The sequence below is a fragment of the Homalodisca vitripennis genome, chromosome X (assembly GCF_021130785.1).
Source record: "Homalodisca vitripennis isolate AUS2020 chromosome X, UT_GWSS_2.1, whole genome shotgun sequence".
NCBI lineage: Eukaryota > Metazoa > Arthropoda > Insecta > Hemiptera > Cicadellidae > Homalodisca > Homalodisca vitripennis.
The window spans coordinates 138,833,141-138,856,419 of NC_060215.1; the positions used below are offsets into that span (position 1 = coordinate 138,833,141).

Consider the following 23,279-nt stretch of genomic DNA (forward strand, 5'->3'; position numbering starts at 1 on the left):
TTTCAAATCTAACTGATTATCGAATAAAAGTGAATCAAACTGTTTACTCACAAAATTAACACTTGGGAACAGTTTAACATTTTCATGAATTTTGTTTTGTACAGAATGTGACCAAAATGAACATTTATTGAATAACTTTTGATTATTCGAATAATAATCACCAGTCATTCAAGAAACGTTCATTCTTTCTGCTTTGTACTTGAAATAGATGGTTTTTGTATTAATGAAATACATAAATTTAAAAAGTAACACGAATTATGGTATCTATTTATTCCAAATAATAAAAGCACACAATACATTTTGTATTACATAATCCAATTAACCATTAACATTAGTATTTATTCCTCATAACCTTTTTTATGGGTTTAGAACCATTTTGAAATAATTCAATACGGGTTAACTACCTTAAACCTTTTTATAAATCTTAAAATAATTCGAAATTATTTTTAAAATAGATGAATACATTATTTCTTTTAACATGAACGCTATTACAGCTTGAAAAAACTAAAATGCAAAATTGATGTTATGCAAAGACGAAGAAAAATATTTATAATGTCCTGTATTTTATTGAAAGGATAATTCGTTGAGAAAATTAATATTTTGCATAAAAAACCCTGGGTTTGTTGTGAAAGTATTCGTATGATTTAATGTAAATTGTAAATATATTATATTATAAATAAAATATAATATAAATTTCGTATGAAAGTTATGTCCTTCTTTTCACATTTCACAATTTTTCAACCGGTGTTTTAAAAAGAAAAAGGTAGTTAAGTTTCGTTATTGTAAAGTTTATGGTTTACAAAGACGTTTAAATGATGTATAATATCTAAAAATGATAATTAAGGATTAAATTATACGAGTATGTTTATATTTGAGAAACTCAAGAACTTCAGACCTACGCTTTTTGTCACGACGTGACCTTTAAAAATGAAATATTTTAAAAACTGTTCTCAATAATTAATTTTTGTAGGGAAAACCGATGTAGTTTAAAGTTCGACAATCTTCTCTCTTACAATCGATTTGATACGTCTTACATAAAACACCATGTGACACTAATAGCATCAACATGTGAATAGCAAGAGCCCTTAGTAGATGTGTATACTCTTAAAAATTAATTTTCTCTTATCGATTTAATCTTATTGCTCTTATCTAATGTGATTTTATGAAATTCATCTTAATGTGACTTCCCTTATGTGGCCAGAAAGAGGCAAGTAAATCAAATCCAGTATAAAAAAAAACTAAACCTTTCAGAGTTTTAGTCTGGATTTTGTTGTTTACAGTAAAATCTATTTCATGAAAGAGACTACGTTGCGGTAATATGAAACTTTAGAGACATATCTCTCTTTCTTATACAAAACTTATCACTGAATTAAATTAACAATTTTAACATTAATTGAGAGGCATTTTTATGTTTCTCCAGAAAGTTTGCTTAGAACAATTCAAGAAGGTTGTTTGTACTAATGGTGTATCATCAATCCGAAACACGTCAACATAAAAATGTGTCTGCTGTTACTTTTATTTGTTGCCATTGCTAACTGTAGCCTGTTGTGCCTTTGGACGATTGTGTTCCAGAAAGGGCGTGAGAAGCTTTGTGATCATAATTTGAGAAATTCATGATTTTGGGTTTTTTCTAACATAATTCGATATGTTTAATAAAATGAATAGATATTTTATTCTTGTTCGATGTATGGAGAGCTATCACCTTAAACCGTTCAATCGTGGTCTGAATCAGGAACCGATCAGGAGCAAAGATTCTTCTTTGTTGTTTTGTTGGTATATACGAGTAGTTAGAAGAATCCACGATCAGGAAAAATGTAATACAATAATACAAATAATCGAGATCAAATTTATGTAGAAACAGAAAACTCAGGTCTTTTGTTTTATATATATATATATATATATATATATATATATATATATATATTTATATATATATTTGTTCAAACCGATCTAAATTGCAACTTGCAATAATTTTATTAAGAGCTTACCCTACATCTTTCGTCGCATCCACAGAATCACCGCAGTGGGTTTTTATAGCAAAGAAACGCTACATCATTAGTTATAAATATCCAACTTTTAAAAATGCACACAACTTTTTACTGCGATACAAATTAGAATATAATTGTATGAAGAATTTACTTATTATGATGCTGTGTCAAGATGTAAATCATAATTTATCTACATACAATTTTATAATCAAGCAATCATTTAAGATATATTGACATTTAATATGTCTGCTAGTTGGATTTACATGCTTACTAACATAGTTTGACTAGAATTCAACAAATATGTTGGAAATTCACAATGCTTATTCGTATAAATTAATATTTACAAAGCGTTGGATAGCATATTAGTTGAATATTTCTGTTTTAAGTTACTGATGAAAGCAAAAAAATGCCTTAAAATTTGCTATTTTAATTGTCATACAAGAAAATAAGCAGTTGGATCACATCACATGTAGAGAAATATTCTATCCCATATGAACTGGATATCTCAGCCCTAGATATGCGCCAAGAATTTCACTTATGAATTATTCCAGTCAATCGAATAGCACCTGACTTGATCTTTTTCATAGGATGTTGCATTTTCCTAGTATTACCATTGAACTGAGAATACACACGTTGGTATTCCAGGGCATGGGTTTTGATCTAAATCTATTTCATGTTTCGGAGTATGTATTGCGATCATTTGTATGTAATTAAATCTTTTTTCACGGGATTTTCTAATAACGAATTAGCAAGTAGTTCATTGTGTTGGAAACTAATTTTGAATAGGATTGTGTAACAAAAGCTTTTTGTGTGTGCTCAGTTTGTATTTAATACTCCATTAGTTAAAATACCCCGAGACTTCAAGAGAGCATAGTTCACTTGACTATTCAAAAGTAGTGATATGGTCAATTGTCTTTGGCTTTAATTACTGAAGGAGTAGAGGAGTATCTTCACAGCTCAAAAAATGAATAGTTACAAATTACTTATATACTTATTAGTCTTTTCAACTTTTACAGTAACATCTCTGTCCATATTTGTATAAAAAATGTAAATGAAAATGTGTAACCAACCAAAGTATATCTATATTTAAAAAGTACAGATTTACAAAAAGACATTGCAAAAGGATGCTAAATCGATGGTTATTAGTTGGGTAAAATTTGGAGTGAACAGTAAGTTGTAAGCAATGTACGTTCTTCTTTCATTGATATTTTTAGCGTAGTAGTGTTTCCTTGGAAAGAATAACTATTCGCCCACTTCAAGCGCTGGAGTCTTTCTAGTTAACAAGAGAATCCAACGACTTGGATTCTGGTTCTTTCAAGCACTCTTAAGGACATATGTTATCCGCAGCTTCCCATGAGTAGTTAGGATCGAGGCTTTACTCCTATCTGATGGTTTCGGATTAAAACGTCTTGGAAAGAACAGGGAAGTTTCCAGTATCCCCGAGACTCCAGTAAGTAGTAGTGTCTTGTCCGTGTTTAACTTGAAGATTGGTACTGTATCTCGAAACCCCCAAATTTCTTTGCTCCCGTTAATTTAGGAGGAACGAAACCCAGAGTAATCGCAGAAATACCGATCAGTTCTGATTATAACACAAAGAAAAGTTTCTCAACATTCTCAAAATTTTCACTCAAGACCATGACTTTTGATATAAGTATACATGATATATTGTTCTTTAAATGCGTTGTATATGTGAACACGTTTCATATATGTTGTATTTACTAATTCAGAGCCACTCGCCAATATTAGTCAATACACTTTACACAGAGGATTTGGCATTGGTGAAAATTTTGAGAGCGCAATCAAAGCTATCTCAATCAGGCGGAAATTTAGAGTAAAATTCACGCACCTATAGTGAAAACATGTAATATCCCAAACTAAGTTACTAACTGTATTAGTAGATTTATCAACAGTTTTAAAGCCTTCGCTTCAAATTAGCAAATAAACTGATATCTCAAAAACCATCTGATTCTATTTATATTTTCCACCGAGAACATTGGTTACGGAAGGTTTTGGGTTTGTTAATAATAAATAATACTCTGGCTTGTATAAGTATGGTGCATTATTTTGATACAATAAGTGCTTTACGGTGGCCTTTCTAATAATCTATTCACTTAGTATAGCTAAAGACATGAATGGATTAATGATACTCCAGCTGCGCATATTTACTACCCTAACGAAAGTAAACTAGAAAATTTACCTTCCATAAATATTGTTTATGAGTTAGAATGTAAATAAATGATACATTTGTAAATATCAGTTTCAGAAAAAATGTTATCAAAACCTCTCTTCCATACTTTTCTAAACCGTTCTAACTTTTTGGAAAGTAAAGGAGCCATAGAAGAAGAATTTAAAAGTAGTAAAGTTTGAAGTAAAGCGACATATATCTTGTTCCTAGATGAATCATACGATCAGATACACCTCAAATATCCCATATAAGATTAAATATTATTTTAGTATGTATTTTAAATTGCACAAAGAGTGTTATGTTACATTCGCTTGTAAGCGAGTCTGACAGTAAGTCAGCCTGGTCTGCCGATGGAAAATCGAGTCGGACCGCGATGGCCTGCCGGGGAGGTGAATGAACCTCAAATCCTCCTGTACCGGAAAACGGGACCCTCCATTACAGTTTCAATCCAAATGGTCTAAAGACCAGTTAGGGAAACTATCTAGGTTGGGCCGTTATGCTAATATATTAACCCATACAAGTAACGTTATTACGAGGTGCTTACCAATACCTTACACTTCCAAATTTGGGGGTGCGTTATCTTGCACGGAATTTTACTGTTTCTAAAAACATTCCGACCATTTCGAGACTGGATCCGTAAGGTGACTGGAAGCTTTCCTTCACCGAGTAAGGTTGACCGATTTGAATCCGATGTTTTAATATTTTTAATATGCGGGCAATCCTATGATAATACAGTGTTGTAGTGAGATTTTTCCTATGGGTTTTACAATAATTACATTCGTTCACCCTACAAGATTTACAAAATACATAGTTCAGTGAATCAAGAAATCAGAAATACTACGTACGTTTCGAGATCTGCAATCTGATATCTTCCTCAGATGGCTAACTAACCTAAGTTATAGAATAAAATATACAAACAATAACAAAACGTTGTGAATTGATTATGATTTGTTCATTTTAACCTAGATTGTAGTTATATATTAGGTTAGATATCCAACTGAAGAAGAGATAAGATTTCGGATCACAAAAAGTAGTGTTAATAATTTCTTATATCACTGACTAATGGGACAACTCCGGATATTGCTGTTTCTTTCACCATCATAAAACACAAATTTGAAACGAAGAAAATAAAAAAGTAACCAAATTTCCCTTAGTCGTGTTATTTATAAGGACACTAAAGTAAACAGTGGTAAGATTTGGATGGTTGTACAAAAATATGGGATGCACCTCATAACTTACGAATGTGTCCATTTATAATGTTGAAATATCATACACCACCATATATGAGACTTGTTTTTGAATAAATTGGCGAATTTTCCTACTTCATAATAGTCTATAGGGAGTAGGTGAAATTCTTTATGCATCATAACTCAAGATGGGAATTAATTTAAAGGTCGAAGGGAAGACGATAATGTGAAAACAGTGCCATTTGTACGCCTTTAAAAATCACAGGGAATGTTAGGTTACTTATTTTGATGTGTCAAAGTGAAAGTAATACTGAGCGCTTCCTTTGGTGGATGGCCGAAATTCCTTAGAATTTAAGGTTGATATACTGCACTATCCAAGTACCTTAAATTGCTGTCTCATATTAAGGATTTTCTAAATTAGATTGTTCTTATATGACGGTGTACGTTTTATTGAGATATGTAGAGGATGAGTGCTTGCCTAGTTGCTTAATCACTATCTCTATTACGTCACAAAGGGCAAAGTTGCACAAAGAAGCAAAGATAAGTTGCAGTGAAATCGGGCGGGTGCTGAATAGAGATTGCATGCTGTGTGCAGTAAAGTATTTTACCTAACTACATCTTTAGGGTGTTAAAAATAAGAGCTGCCTGTATCTTTTTATTTTTTACCAGAGTAATGTCTGTTCTTATGTTAACAAGGTAAGTAATTAGTCAATATTTTGGTCAATGTTTAGTTCGAGTATAACCTCAAGTAAGCGGCATTCACTGGCCAGTAATGAATACTGTATAACCGTCTCTTACCAATCAATACCTCTCACTCTGATCTTTGACATTGGCCAACTAATTGAAGTTTGATATAATATTAACGTAGTAACTGGGGTCATTAAGTCACTGACAGAATAGGAAAAATAGTTTAAATATATTCAAGCTTTACCTGGGAACCTTTAGCATTCAAAGGTATTAAATTAAATTAAAGCTTTGAAGGAACTTCCAAATTGAATTTTCCTGATATTACCGCTTTAATCCCATCAATACCACAGAATCCGATGGGGCACTAACATATACACATACATTTTCACGAAATCCACAATTAGAAAATATAACAATTTCCATTTGTGATGAAATTACCCGTTTTAAGTGAACAGTTTGGACGATTTGACTCATGACTCTTACATAGTTATTTTTACAAATTACCTCAGATTTATGCTGATATTTGACTTCTCAAGGATCTTATTTGCATCTTAGATGCAAGAATTTGAAAACTTAACGGTTTTACAATACTAGATGTAGTATTAAGTTCTGATTTGGAACTTAAAACTCATTAGTTTTCGTAATATCGCACGGCATACAACCATTCTAACACCTACCTAGCGAAGCTTGGTACAGAAGTAAGGCTGCTTGAAGTTATGGTTATGTTAGTGGCTCCAAGCGAAGCATACGATTTACTATGTTGAGCCAATTGATGGGATGGCTATGTTAGTGACTACTAATAAACATGTTAATGATATCTGAGCGTTAGTTCTGAGAGTAAGTTATTGATTTCTGAGCGTTAGTTCTGAGAGTAAGTTAGTGATTTCCAAGCGCTAGTACTGAGAGCAAGTTAATGATTCCTGAGCGTTAGTTCTTCTGAGAGTAAGTTAGTGATTTCGAAGCGTTAGTTCTGAGAGTAAGTTAGTGATTTTGAAGCGTTAGTTCTGAGAGTAAGTTAGTGATTTCCAAGCGTTTTTTTCTAAGATTAAGTTAGTGATTTCTGAACGTTAGTTCTGAGAGTAAGTGAGTGATTTTTGAGCGTTAGTTCTGAGAGTAAGTTAGTGATTTCTGGCGCAGCATGTTATCCTGTTAAGCAAATTAATGGCGTGAATATGTTGGTGGCTTTGGGTGAAGCATATTAGTACTTTTAGCCAGTTTACGATACATTTATGTTAATGGCGTTAATTCTATAACTTTCAGAATATAAAAGTCTTCGAATTGTTGAGAGAGAGATTTGAAAATGCGACACATTTTCCAAAGACGGTAGTTCGAACATTTTAAAATAAATAAATACGATGCGGAATATCAAAGTTGAAAGTGGTACTTCTAAAGTATATAAAATTTGACATATACGTGATTAATTGGCATGAGCCAACTTTAACATAAACTCTCCAAAAATGCTTAAAAAAGAAAGATTCTTGATATCTGAGAAGTAAATACTTATGTTTACTGTATTGGAGATATATTTTTGAACACACGCAACACATATTAATCTTAATGGCCAAGTAAGAAAAACACCATGACCAAATACTTGAACGTGTATTTATAGATTTAACAATGTTTAAGCCGTAGGACCACAAAAATAACCATTTGGAATATTAATACAACTATTAATACTGTCACAGTATAATCGAGGCACGCAACTAATTAAGGGCCGACCTAAGAGAAAAACACCGACTTTTGTAGAGTTATAAAATATGTTTAGTTTTAAAGATCAAGACGCATCTAAACTCATTTTAATTTAACGCTCTGTTAAACTAAACGCGAAATGTAACGTTTTTCCCATGGCGCTGTGTAGTGGGTAAGGAGCTTATAGCAAGATAACAGAATCAAGCAACGTCGAGAGTGGCTGCTGCTTGGATGGGTGACCGCTGCGCTGAGTGATTCTGTCCTTGCAAGCAGCCCAACTGCCCGGCCATTGATGGTGGTTCCTCCAAGCCGCTGGTTCCCAGGTTAAGTTTTGGAGATGTCTTCATAGCCCTCACTTCGGTTGGTAAAATAAAAAATTCTTTGACTTTAACCAGTTTAACTTTTTGATTATTTAAATAATGAATAAAATGTTTCAGATTTGTTCCAGAATGTGAAACCTATAATTTAAAAAAAGTGAAATCTTGAGGCATTTGACCCCAAAAACAAGAGTTTATAAACCAAACAACCTGTGAAGAGGGTGTTTTTTATAGTATTGAACAAATTAAACATTTTTGTAGCACCAGTGTATCATACCAAATTAAAAGCAATTCCTTGTCTACTCCGAAGACAATTCTCTTTTGGTAAAAGTCAAAATATGTAGCCCTTACTGCCAAAGTATATTTTAACTTGTAGAAAAATTAAATTGTATAAATGATACTTGCGAGAGGGACTTTATTAAAGTGCTTCTTAATGACAAATCGAATATAACTTAAAATATGCTACAGCACGTACCATCCACATCTACCAGAACTTTTCTCTCTTCCAGGTGTGCTGCATATTTAAAATTTGGTATTACGGTGCTATTAGCGATGTATATAAAAGGAAACGTTTAATATTCTCAAACTATTGAGTCATTTTAAGTCCTTATCTTTAAAGTTTAAAACACATCAACATTTCTTCTGATTCAATATATCTGGAGAAATATTTATACCGCTACAAAACCTGACGTATTTCGCGAAACGTATGGAACGAAATTAGCGTACTTACTCCTTGAGGGGTTCACATAAAAAATTTGGAAATTCCCAAAATCTTTATATTAGGCGTATTTTTGTGGGTTTAGAAAGAACAAAAATGTGATGCACCCGTTTCGCAACACAACCGCACAACGTTGAAAATACTGACTAAATTGTATTCTAGCAATTTGCCATATACTCGTAAGTGCCTATTTAGTTATTTAATATTTAGATATGTTAGCTCTCCAAATCCCCCTCCCAAAAAAATCCTTTAAAGTGAAAAGTTCATATTATACACCATCTGGAAAAAAGGCCCGTGTGACGTTCAAACTTAAGTAAGGATTCTTGTGCTACCCAGCAGGGATCACTTCTGGCTGGTTTATAGCTTCCAGTTGAACCTACCACTGGGCAGAGCAAAAAAACAATGTGTCACTTAAATCTGGGCAACCTTATGGATTTCCAGGAGTGGCAAATCACTAACAGCAAATGTAGAGATTATAGGGTTCAAAGGCAATTCGATAGGTCTAGTCCACTGCGGGAGATGACTGTTGAAGTTGGTCGGGTTTGTTCCCTAACCTCGGAGGTTCTTGCTTGCCTCAGCAAGGGATGTGCCACCCCCGGCCTACTTTGACTGGAGAGGCTGGTTCAAAGTTGGCCTCCCCTTCTTCCAGGGAGACATGACTTTGAGATTCGTGCCCTAATTCTTCCTCATGGGTCTCGATAGGAGGCGGTCCCTACCCCCTAACCTTACCCATCCTGAATATCCTGTCGCTCCGGAATCAGAGCTAAGGTTCTTATAGGGACTAATTGCAATTTATAAGCTTCATGAAGAAAACAGGATTTTTTCGGACATTTGCCATCGTTAAGTGAAACAAAAAATCAGTAACACTACGTTTCGATATCTCCAATCTGATCTCGTCTTCGGGTAAATAAAAAGCTTCTTGTTCTAAGAGAACAAAAAAGGTCTCTTGTGAACCTTAGACTAGTTTGGGTATATAAAAAGGAGAATGAACTTCTACTGAGTGTTGTTTGCCCAGTGGGTAAACTTCGTGGACAATGCACTCGTAGTTTATAGCCGCCGTGACCGGCTTTAGGTAACTTGCGGGTGCGATATTGAGTCTGCGTAGGAGTCAGAGTGGCCCCTAGACACGCGCAACGTGCTTATGTTCTTTCCAAGTTATCAGTCCATAAACTTCTTATCTGGATTAATAACAGGACACTGGCAATTTAGAATTTCAATTCCTCATTGTTCGAACATGCCAGTCAGTTAAACCGTAAATCAGATAAGTGAGATAAGAGAGTAAGATAACGTATGTATGACATAGTTATAACTCATAAATAGCCTTAATTGTGTTCTTATCTCGGACTATACTTTTGATCAAAAATACTGAAATCGTTATGAATAACTGAATTTAGATGGAGTACTGTATAATGTGAAATGTAAATAACCTGGATTTTCTATCAATTTTATCCCAACATTAATGTATTCCACGTATTTAATTAAATGGTAAGAAATAAGTAATAAATAATAACAGTTACTCAATTCTAAAATATGAATAGTATGAGTACTTATAAGCACCTCTTTACTGTTTATGTCGCATGAATGAATATTATGTCTGTCTTACTTGTGTAATTTCTAACTCGGTCTGACATGTTTATAGAAAAGGTGGCAACCATTTTACGTGGTATATCGTGTGAACCAGATTTTGAGTGGCCAGCCCATACATTATAAAATTTATTTTTTGTTAGAAAGTCTCTCCTATTCATGTTTTGTTGTTGATTAAGTTATTTCTCTATAAAAAAATATCAAATTATCATTTAATCCAAATTACTCTTTAGTAATGTGCAAATACACAAAATCTTATCTTAGCTGAAAGTGATTATGAGCTAGTATCAACATTTTTAATATATTCAATCGTTCATTAGTCTATTGGCTATAATTAAGAGTATGTATTTTCTCAGGACATAACCAAGAGATTTAAAAACGTGACGGAATTGTTACAAACACATGACTCGGTATGTGAACATAAATCTGAACAGTGTGAACAGCATTGCTTGTTTGTCTTCTGTAACATATATCGTTAGAAATACAAAACTGTTACATATATATGTTGTCGGCATTTTAACAGAAATCTAAACGAAATCTATATATATATATATATATATAACAGAAATATAAACGAAATATATATATATATACAAGTTCTGAAATAACATCTCGTATCGTTGCACAAAGTTTATATTGAGCCGTTACACAATTTAAGAGACCAATAATACTATATCATAAATAATTATATTGTTCAAAATCTGGTGTGGTTAAGTTTTTTTTATCGTTTTTAAATTAGTAACAATTGTTTTGTGTTTATCCAAGTTTGTACATATACATATATCTGGTGGATGCTCTAAATTTATTTATGACCAGTATTTTAAGTACGCTCCTTATCGACATGTAATATAAAAAACCAAACACACAATGCCGTTTAGATTTCTGTTAAAATGCCGACAACATATATATGTAACAGTTTTGTATTTCTAACGATATATGTTACAGAAGACAAACAAGCAATGCTGTTCACACTGTTCAGATTTATGTTCACATACCGAGTCATGTGTTTGTAACAATTCCGTCACGTTTTTAAATCTCTTGGTTATGTCCTGAGAAAATACATACTCTTAATTATAGCCAATAGACTAATGAACGATTGAATATATTAAAAATTTTGATACTAGCTCATAATCACTTTCAGCTAAGATAAGATTTTGTGTATTTGCACATTACTAAAGAGTAATTTGGATTAAATGATAATTTGATATTTTTTTATAGAGAAATAACTTAATCAGCAAGAAAACATGAATAGGAGAGACTTTCTAACAAAAACATTTTATAATGTATGGGCTGGCCACTCAAAATCTGGTTCACACGATATACCACGTAAAATGGTTGCCATCTTTTCTATAAACATGTCAGACCGAGTTAGAAATTACACAAGTAAGACTGTCATAATATTCATTCATGCGACATAAGCAGTAAAGAGGTGCTTATAAGTACTCATACTATTCATATTTTAGAATTGAGTAACTGTTTTTATTACTTATTTCTTACTTATATATATAACTTTTACACTTTTCGTATTATTACTATGATTTCGGTGCTTAGGAAAATAGTTTTTTTTTTAATAGTCTAAACACAGTTTATAACCATTAAGGAAACTAAAAAACCCTGTAAAACAACTGTAGAGTTTGGAAATATTTTCGAGAACATTATATAGAGCACGAAATATAAGACCTTCCAAAATATCAAATTTTTTTACTTATGGACTGGGTAATACGCTGTGATAAATTCCACACATTTTTCAGGTATTTCACTTCAACTGTTCGAATTGAATGAGGTATACATTTTTTTCATTTTTTCTATACAACAGTCATAAATAAGGGTGTAACAGTCGTATAAACAGTATAAGTTTTTGTTATAAAGGTACTGAAAAATGTTGGATCAGGAAGCTTTGTCATGCAATTTGTTTTGGGTTTGGAAAATAATTTTTTATTTTAAATTTACAGCCATTTCAGATAACTCCCAGTATGCAGAAAAAGTAAAATATTTTGTATCACTCCATGTGAAGTTACAAGCATTTATTTAGGATTGTATTATCAGCCGAAATAAAAACACCTAAAGATAAAATTGCGTATTTTAAAAGTATGTACATTCATATAGTTCCGATAGTTGACATGTTTCTTTTTAATTCATTTATTACTTAAGGAAATTATATTTTTAAATTAAATATACAGTTATTCAAATGTTTAAAAAATTTGTTTTTTAAACCATTTTTTATAAATAAAGACGTCACTAACTGAAGCTGTAACTAATGTACAGGCTTTAAAAATTAAACATTTTTATCTTCAGCCGTTTTTATGTGGGTATAAATACAAAATACCTGTTTCCAACTGTAAATGCAAGTAATTTTACGTAAAGTGATGAAGTGATAAAAGTGGTTTCTACTTTTCTTGTATTCAGGAAAGTTATCTTCAAAAAAGTAATTTTCAAAACCCGAAATCGATTGCGCCACCTGTATCTGAATTGTTTTACGACACTGGCGGTTCTTCGCGTACTGAGGAAGTTCCATCAATGGAAAATCTTAATTGCAAGCATAGGAATCTAAGTCAGAATAAATATTCAGGTGAAACAATTTGTAATATATGACATATTAATGACATTCAGGCAGTTATTTAAAAATTGGTGACCATATTAAGTTTTTCCAGTATGGGACGCTTACTAAATAGGCTTATAAAAACAGGTTCATAAAACAATCCAAGCTGAATTTAGAATAAAGAGACCCAACATAAATGCCAATGAGACACCCAGATCCCTCTTACAAAAAATACTTTTTGAGGGATCTCTACTTATTATACATGATAGTAATATCTTGTTGACTGTCATATATGCTTTAGTTCTTTGTTTTTTCTTTGCTATTTCGTATCCAGAATCGACCTTCTTCTGGCCTACAACGTACATGTTGTCAATAGCATTATTCTCTCATCACAAAAACACTTCTAATTATATCCAGTTTCCGTATTATAGCATTTGACATTTGTATCCGCCAACTCTTCAAAGGCCATTCCTCTGAGAAGTTGAAGAACAGCCAATTGCGTCTTCTAGACCGCAGGGAGCTTCATACTTGCATAGTTCACCATCCAAAATTTAACAATCATCCCGAAACTCATACTTTTCTGTATACCGTGTATGGAGTTTATGAGATTTTAATTTTTTATACATGTTTAGAAAATTTGATCTCATTGGAAAAACGTGGATCAAAAACATCATTGAATATTTTCCTCAAATTTGGTCTCTTTACAAATGCCAATAAATAATTCAGAAAGAAAATAATTATGTTTAGTACATAATCAAGCTGGTGACTTGGAAGGTCTGGACTTTTACACCGCTCTGTGATCAATGGCAATAAATTGCAAAGAGCGAACCCCGGCCTTCCTGGAAGCCCTCTGATCGAATTCAATGTGCTCAAGACATTTCCCGTCGTTGCTGACCAGTTTAACGCAGCATCTGGTCGCTCACCAAACTATATTGGGTTAGACGGGCTTATTATTGTTGTGACGGGTTTGCCTCACTCGTAATTGGAAATGTTGTTAGTAAGCTATTTGTTATTTTAAATTGAATGCGTCTGTTTCTGGCAAAAGACCCATACTAGTAGGTGAGTCACCTCGTTGCAGGACAGGGTTGCTGTTGCTGGAAGATGGAAATAATTTTCATCAGTTAAAAAAATATAAAATGAAAAAAATAAAGAAATAAGAAATGAAACAAATACAAAATAAAATAAAAATAAATAAATACTAAGACTACATACAAAAATAAATAAATAATATAATAAAAATAAAAAATAAATACTACGACTAAATAAAAAATACTAAACAAATACAAAAAGAAACACACGAAAATAAAAAATTGGTGTGTTTGTTTTAGATAAGAACCGATAAATGGTAATCGGTTCTTTTTGGGTAAATGTTACATTTTAGGCCATTAAAACTCCTCTACATGAATTTATGGGGAGCTCGCATTAAAAAATCCGTATCGGTCTGCTTAATTAAAATTCATTGCTTATAAAAGAATTGTATATTTTAATTTAATACTCTGCTATAGCCCCAGAGAAGACTATCAATGATTATCTAAAAGAAATCCCAGGAAGAACATAATTATAAGCGAGTGTATGATGAATGCCTTTTCAAAGTAATGATGATACAAAAGCACACGGATATAATTCTATTTGAACTGCCCTTTTAATGACAGGAATATGTTTTGAGCTTCCACAAACTTTATGGCGTTCCGGTATTGTCCTCCATATAGTGTTCTGGTCATCAAACAACAAAAGGAGTGAACGATGACCCTTCTACAGTAAGAATAAGTGTACTCTTGGTATTAACTAACCGTACCAAACTTTACTACCAAGAGTAAGTTTGAAAATACTGATGATTAGTAAATAACACGTAGTTACAATGATTGCTAACTAGTCTCAAGCAAGATGCATTCTAATTGCAATTTATTAATAAGATTCAAGACCTGTTTATTATTTGAGCTTCTCTTGGAGGGAACTTATCTATCCAAAGATCCAGAGATTCCTGAATTCCTTTCATAATCACCGATTATTTCAAACGAAATAATTTTTAAACAGCATTTTTTTATCACGGCTTTATATGTTTTACAAAAAGATCTCACACGCATTACTTGGATTTATCCGATATAAAAAAAAAAATCAATGATTTATATTTTCCTCCTTTTTCTGTCCTGCCCAATAAATTAGATTCCCTAAGATTCTAAACATTAGTGCTTTGATCATTGTCTTTGATTTTGTCCTGTCGGAATAAAATTCAACTCCAAACAGCTATATTAAAGAATCCAAACTTTCCAATCCAATCTTAGTAAATAAAAAAAAACAGCCAAATAAGAAAAACCAGGGAAAGAACATCTTTAAAACAACTATTATCAGTAACACTAGTTGCCACTTTTTACAACCTCGCGCTATGAAATCTGATATAACAACCGCGGTGACACTGTGCGTGAGAGTGGGGGGGGGGGGGGGGGGGGGGGTGAGTGACAGGAAAAGAAGCCGCTAACGCTATCTATGAAGATAGCTCCGTACTACAGGTTTTTATAGAGGGAGTTTGAAGACAAATGGTAGAATTTCCGAAAAAGCGCCCGCCTTCAGCTTTGAAGTTGATTATATGAGCCTGGGAAATTGATGATTACGGTTCAACCGATGGACATAATCTTAGTTCTTAGACTCATGCGGCTGCTACCATAACTGACAATTAGGGAAAAACTGACCATAGCTTAACCCGGTTGCAAAAAAACAAGCAATAGAATTGGCCAAGTAAAATTACTTTAAAACGTCCATATTATTATACAGAACCCGGTTGCAAAATCAAACATGCAATGGAATTAACCAAAACAAAATTACTTTCAAAAATTCCATACTATTATATAGAAACCGGTAGCAAAATTAAACATTCAATGCAATTCTTAAAACAAAATTACTTTAACAATTCCATACTATTATACAAGGAGAAGTATAATAAGAGAAATAACGTAACAGAGAAACCTTAAGAATAATCTAGAAAGAAAACACTTTAAACAAGAAGATAGTTATTGTCTACTTACTATCTTATTACTCAGTATCTTTGGTTACTATCTGGAGGATAGTTAAACCTGCCACGACATCCTACACATTTACATTTGTCATTGCATTGTTAAGTTTTCACATTCCTGAGTTTATATGCATACTGTAAGCGTGCACTGTCACTTAGCATTGTTTATTACGGTTTACTGTCGTTGTTATACTGCTGTTACGTACATTATTTGTTATTTGTATTGTTTATCTATTGCTACTGTTATACTACTGTTATTATACTTATTTATCATTGTTATTAGGTAATACTATTTATAATTTAGAAGTTCAACCGCCGTATATTACTGATATTTTAATACAGCAGAAAAAGACTGTAATGTTATTATGACATTTTTGAAAATATAATTTTATTTATTATTTTATTTGCCTATGTTGCGTCTAAAATATCCGTTACTTATTTTTTTACACCATGAAAGTAACACCATGGTTTTACACCGTGATTAATTCACATGTGCCGTCTTTTTGTTGAAGAACTGTACATATATTGGGTTGATGATGAGATCAATATATTCATTACTAAATAACTTGTGTTAAATTGTCAAACAGTTGACAGCCTCTGAGAAAGAAGTTGATCACTGTTCCACACATTGTTTTAGATTAGATAAGATTCAGCCAATCACGATACAGCTCGGTCCCTTTTAATGGGCGGTTATGTATTATTGTCAGTTTCGGTTTAACATATGTTGAATGAAGATAGCTCCTCAGCGAAACCAAAATATTTCCAAAAATTAAATGGACACACCAGTGCAAATGTTGAATTGACCTCCATTTCACCTTCCTCTTGTTGTAGCGTCTGAAGTCCGACACTTTCACAGATTTGACTCCTGGAATCAGGAGTCCACGTCTGTCTGAAGGGACAGAAGTCGGTGACGACAAAGATGTTCAACCCGAACCTAATGCATCTATTAGACATCAGAGACACCTAGACTACAAAATAAATCTGTCCGGTTTATCTAGCAGCATTCCAATGAAATCCAGCTGAAGCGTTATTCTCATTGTCTCATCGGATGCATAGGCCTTTTCTATCTATTCTGCTGTGAACTCCAGATTCCAGGAGTCAAGTCTGTGACAGTGTCAGATCCCAGATGCTGCACTAAGTGGAAGGTGAACTGGAGGTAAAATAACATTCACATTGAACTAACCCTTCCCGTCATAGCTGCGTCATCTGTGTTACCTTTGTTTTGACGCAGAGTAACCTGGCAAACTGTGTCACGATTGTCTTTTACAAATACGCGTTTCACATGTAACCGTATTATTTAAATTTAAATTGAACTTTCTTGTTTTTTTAATGTAAGAATATTTGATAAGTGAGGCGTATATAACTAAGCAAAAGTCCATTTTAAACACTATTTTTACGTTGATATAGATTTTTCTATTTCATATATACGATACTGCCACAAGACATGAGCTGGTAAACAGACAATTATTTTATCCTAATCTTCTGAGGTCAACACTTTAGTGTTGGTTTTTACGGTTATTACTTTGCAAAAGACTATCATGCTTGTGGTAGAACACTCTTTAAATACTTGGCTTATTGTATTTTGTAGTAATTTATATAAGATATCTTTAGCAAAAAATAATCACCACAAAACATCCCCAATAAAATCCCAAATAATACGTGCTAAATCCCGACAGCGGTCTGAATGCTGGAGACCTCCCACAGAGCTGATTTCAACTCTTGCCAACTTTTCCCCATACCAGTAGTAATATTCCTCCACATTTCCTGTTCAATACGAAATGAGGTAGGTGTTATTAAGCACGGTATTCACAGATCTTAAAAAACATAGCAACTAAACAGTATTTGGCCAAGGAAGGACTTAGTAACGTTTACAAAAGACGAGCTCTATTCATAATCAGATTAAAACCTATTGTCACCGAGGAGATTGTTCGTAGCATTGTAAAAGTATTAGACGTGCCACAAACTGCGGTGATCAGGCTAAATCTAGCCAACAGCTACAATTCTCTTCACCATATGTACCTCAACAAACAAGTTACCATTTCCGAGAGTCTTCTTTTATTATGTCCTTTCAGAGTGTGTGTTCTATGGTAACCAACCACAAATGTGGGTATTTAGAACTATAAAGTTGTTGGGTGCTATAAACACACGGAAACAATGGTTAAATGAACTATTCATTACTAGAGCATCCTTGATATACAGACCAAATCTTTTTTCTTTGGTCAGTACTAGTTCAGCTTTGTTGCTCCGTATGAAATATAGGTGGGATAGGAAGTTACCTCTGTCAGCTGATGTTATCACAATGAAAATATTGGTCATCTGAAACCATATTTTTGTGGTTACATAGTTCTTGTCGATAAGTTGACTGACGAGTAAGTTTTTTTCACCTGGAAAAATTCCTACAGTGCTTTTTAGTTAGTTAAGTTAGTTAAAATTAGATATGAAGCAATAAAATATATCCAGCTTTTAAAAATTTATAAAACATTAAGAATCCCATTCAAAAAACTAAAAAAGTATGCAAGTAAAAACATATTGTTATTAGAACAGCTATAAACATTATTCAAAGACAAAACAAACCCAAAAATTATGTATTTAAATATTAAAAATATTTTTAAGAAAATCAATAGTTTCATTAAGGAAATCCCATTAATTTAGTTAAATAACATTTTATTAAAAGACATATTAAATCACACACTCGTCTTCAGCCATTTGTGCTTGGACCTGATTACCACATTATCCAAAATGGCTACTTTATATGTCCTAAGGAGGCATCTTCAAGGAATCTTAATGAGCTGTGACTAACCAAAAACATATTGAACCACCACAAACTTTCCACCATCAGTATTAACAGTAGCCGGTTTAGTTGTAGTCAGATTAATAACCATCGGTCTTGAATTCTAAAGAAAATCCTCACCTCCTCATCCAAGCTCATCCTCTCTTGTTGAGGAGGTTTTGGCTATTGCGTTCTGACCTTAGTCGATGAATTAAACCGATGTATAATTACTATCGGTTTATTAAAGTGTATCGTTATAGTTTTCTTGCTAATTGATATTTTCTAAATGAACCAATTTGGTATCTTTGTGGTTCCTATTTATAAATTACTATATCTACCCTAAACTACGATGTGCAGACTTATGCTCCAGATTTGTATACCGAATAGCTAGAGTAGGGGACAAATCGACTCTTCAGTCAACAATTGATTATGATGCAGGATAAACTGAAACCAACCTTATCTTCAATCTTTCATTCAGAAAGAATGAATAATATTATAGTATTTAGACCGGGGGATCGAGGGAAAGTACTCATGCAACACCCTAACGTTCTCACAAGATTGGTCCGAGATAGTCTAATCTTAATAAGTAACAATACTAAACGCACCTGTCATAACTGTGGAGGATAGTAGGGGACCATCCCAGCTGCAGCAGCCTGACAGGGTGATTAGACCTCCACACTACTGTTATTGTTAATAAACTCACCTGTCATAACTGTGGAGGATAGTTTAGGGGCGCCATCCCCGCTACAGCAGCCTGACAAGGTGTCTAGACCTCCACACTACTGTTATTGTTAATAAACTCACCTGTCATAACTGTGGAGGATAGTTTAGGGGCGCCATCCCCGCTACAGCAGCCTGACAAGGTGTCTAGACCTCCACACTACTGTTATTGTTAATAAACTCACCTGTCATAACTGTGGAGGATAGTTTAGGGGCGCCATCCCCGCTGCAGCAGCCTGACAAGGTGTCTAGACCTCCACACTACTGTTATTGTTAATAAACTCACCTGTCATAACTGTGGAGGATAGTTTAGGGGCGCCATCCCCGCTGCCGCAGCCTGCCAGGGTGTCTAGACCTCCACACTAATGTTCTTGTTACTGTTCATGTCCGAGCCTCTAGTGGTATCTTCCTCCTAGATGCTGTCCGGGTGTAACACAATTAGAACAATCGAGGAAAGGAAAAAACCAGGGAACTACTGTACAAGGAGTATCAGCTTACCATGCGATCTAACTAGTCCTGATGAATTCTGAATTAGATCATTACGGTAATATAAAAAAAGACTGAACCTAATCAGTCAATTCATGACCAAGGAATTGGTCTCAGAATATGTTAAATAACCAAAACTACTTGGAATGATCGGGGTAAATAAGAATAGATTCTATTTGGCTAGCTAAATGGGAAAAAATGAAATAAACGAGGATGACGTACTATAATTAACATATTTAATTTTAACATAAAACCGGTTACGCGATATAAAAAGGTCTGTAAAATTCTGATAGTTAATATTGGTAATGTAGCTTCCAAAAGTGTTAATTAACTGGAGTATTACGGAAACTGCACCGCTTTAAGCAATTACTTGTAATAATTACTATGTGAATTTCGGACTTGAAGAGGTACTGTATAAAACCATCGGTGGAACAGATATAATGAGGGCCGCGTATTTATCTTATGCAAATCGAATCTTTTCTAATGACATTGTTCAACGTTGTAAATATAAATTTGACAACTGATTAACTGTAGGCGGAAGTACAGGTTAAAAAGAAACACCGAGTAGGGCACGAAGAAAAAGGTCAGTTTTTGTAATAAACCACAATAAAGGACCTCGGTGACAAAATATTTAGTTCTCACCAAAACTATAGAATATATGTAAAAGCATCTTTAATGATAACAGAGTAATACTAATAATTCTTTATACCTTGAGTTTCCTCGTGCCAACATCGCTTTAGGTTAGGTCACGCTCTCTGCGAGTTGCCATGGCAACACATCACTAACTCGAAAGATTAGGTTCTATATCTCATTATAACCCCACGTTGATGCTAGTTAGAGGCCCTGAGAACATGCCGTTGTTATTCGTTATCCTTTCCCGCTTCTTTTTATCTGTTCTTGAGTTTCAACAGTTCAGTGACTTCTTAGACTCGTAGTTTTCATATTACGCCCCAAGCGAATGCTTAAATTTAACCGATACTTTTGCCACTCATGTTGTTTCACACTCCTTTCGTTTACACCAATAAAGCATCGTCTTCGAAACAAGAAAAACAAGCGTAACACAGTTTAACCTTAATGGTTTAAAGTGTTATGACTAAATATTGATTGATACTGTCCATTAACACATTATTTAACAGTATTATTTAGAGCCACTGTGAACTCTTTGAAGTAACGGTTTCTAGCCATTTTACGATTAATATTAATGTTTAAAATGGTGCAATAGTTGGAATATTTCTTTTTAACGTTTAAAGCAAATTTTGTCACAACCCTTTAGAATACCATTTCTGAAAAAGAAAAACGTAATAATAAAATGGGTTCATTGCTCTACAAGAAGGGGTAAGCATTTGAAGTGGAAATTACGGGCATCTTATAATTAGACCTAAAGAATAACTGTTGAAGATAAAGTTCCAAACTTTTCACATGATGTACACGAAAAAATGACTTAAAAAATGAGAGAGTGATGTGTTTTTTATTTATAGAAAAATTGAATGCCTTAAAAAATTATTACGTGCATGAAAGTATCATAAAATACATTTCCTTAAAAGATAATTTTTTAAGTTATGAATGAATAAAAAACATGTTATTCCCTTATTTACATACTGTAACATTACACGTTTTTATACTCGTGAGTTTTTATTTGAACCTAATCAAAACGTTTCTAACGCTAAGTGCCTGTAATACTTCGTTTAAAAATTTTAATACTTTTAATACTTACTTTAAAATATTTTTGACTTCAGGGAGGTTAATATGCTAAAGAGAAATAAATTTAAAATAAAAAATAAATTTCCTATTAAAAATCGATTTCACCATCTATGATGATGATCTACGTTGAATTAAATACATGTTTTTTATATTAAATATTTCAAATAATATTATGCCTGACTGCTATTTTATTTCAAGGGAACTATTGAAATTCTTTGTAAATTAAGGTGTAAACAAGTTTACTTGGCTCAATAATTATCAAGTTATAGTAGGTATTTTTAAATTGTGGATTGAGCGATATTTCTAACAATTTCTAATACGCAATGTAAAGTCTGGTTTCTTGTGTCTTGTTACATTACTAATTACAAGAGACGTAAGCTGTATTGTGTTGTCGGTTTTAGGTTATGTTCACCATAGCCTGGAGCGCGGTGGGGCGACTGGTGGGGTATAATGATCACTAGACCAAGTGGACCACCCTCCACCACCCCCTGCAGAGTTAGGTTATGTTTGCATCCTCTTAGCGTAGTTAAAACTCTTCAAAACCAATAATTCACGAGTTAAAAATGCAGTTAGGTGTACTTAAGAGGGACTATTTTGTTACTACTTAATTAAAACCAACGTCATTGTTACTACTTAGACAATTTTACTATTAAATTGGTCGGGTTGAAAGGACAGAAACAAAGAAATACAATGCAGTCTATGTTGTATTTTACGTAGCTATTGTTGCTTTATGGATAATCATCTATAATTTACAAAATTTTGAGTATAAAGATATTATTTGTGCTAACTAACCCAAATGTTTGTTGTTACCTTGGTTGATTAGAAGTATTGATTAAGGGATATGTAACTCGTGTCGCGGTCGGCTTATAACTCGTGATCTCGGTGTACGCGAGTTAACTAATGTGTAGAAAACTAGCGTGCGAACCACCACGGTGAACCCGGGTTTAGCGAAAAGGTCTCCGGAAAACCAGCGAAATAAAACACTCGAGTAAATTGAGCCACAAAACTTTGGATGGAAGTAGTAACAAAAATAATACTACGGGGTACCTACTGGAGTGGAGGGAAATGAGGTGTGCTAGGAGTTAGGGGTAGAGGTGACCTAAACACTAAGTGACGCACATAGTCACGCAAGGTAGGCAGGATGACGCACTGAACAGTATACACGAGTGAACGCTTGTCAGCTGGAGGATCAGGACGACCTGCGTACTCGGGCCCAGCTCAGAGTCTTCGATCGGTACTCGCTTCCGACACTCTTTACTCTTACTCATCGATTCTTTCAAATTGCCTACGGAATCCCTTCTTTTAATCTAGCAGAGTGTCTTACCAGCCGATTAAAAATAGGTTTTCGGTCACAAATGTTTTTTCTTATTCTTCTTCGTTTCTTTACACCAAAAGTTCGATCAATGCGATTCTTGTGAAAGACAATTATTTTTTGGATGTGTGTATAATTTTGCGTAAAACAGTGTTGAGATATGCGTTAGCAAAATAACTTAAATACCGTTGTATTTTTGTGCTGATTTTATAAATAAACTACAAATATTTTGATTTTTTTTTATCCGCAACTTTATTTGCGTAGCCCTCCATCTGTCCATCTGTATCGGAAGTGAACCGAACATAAATCGATACAACTAATAAATAACTCAATTCCTGTCAAATGTCACAGAATTGTTATTGATCTATTTAAAAATGTGTTCCTGCTCT

The 23,279-nt window shown here is 33.5% G+C and overlaps 1 protein-coding gene across 2 annotated transcripts in view; it reads right to left on the reverse strand.

Annotated features, from left to right (window-relative positions):
* Positions 1-23,279, reverse strand: part of LOC124369905 (probable nuclear hormone receptor HR3) — a 251,296-nt gene that overhangs the window by 197,461 nt on the left and 30,556 nt on the right. The window contains exons 1-2 of one of the 2 annotated variants that reach the window (XM_046828076.1): positions 22,698-22,763; positions 19,678-19,810 (exon numbers count right to left, since the gene is read on the reverse strand). The exons of the other annotated variant lie outside the window; for it this stretch is intronic. Coding sequence (XP_046684032.1) covers positions 19,678-19,684 — 7 coding nt within the window. The 5' untranslated portion in view covers positions 19,685-19,810; positions 22,698-22,763. Of the gene's footprint in view, positions 1-19,677; positions 19,811-22,697; positions 22,764-23,279 lie in introns of those variants that run through there. 2 annotated transcript variants of the gene reach the window in all.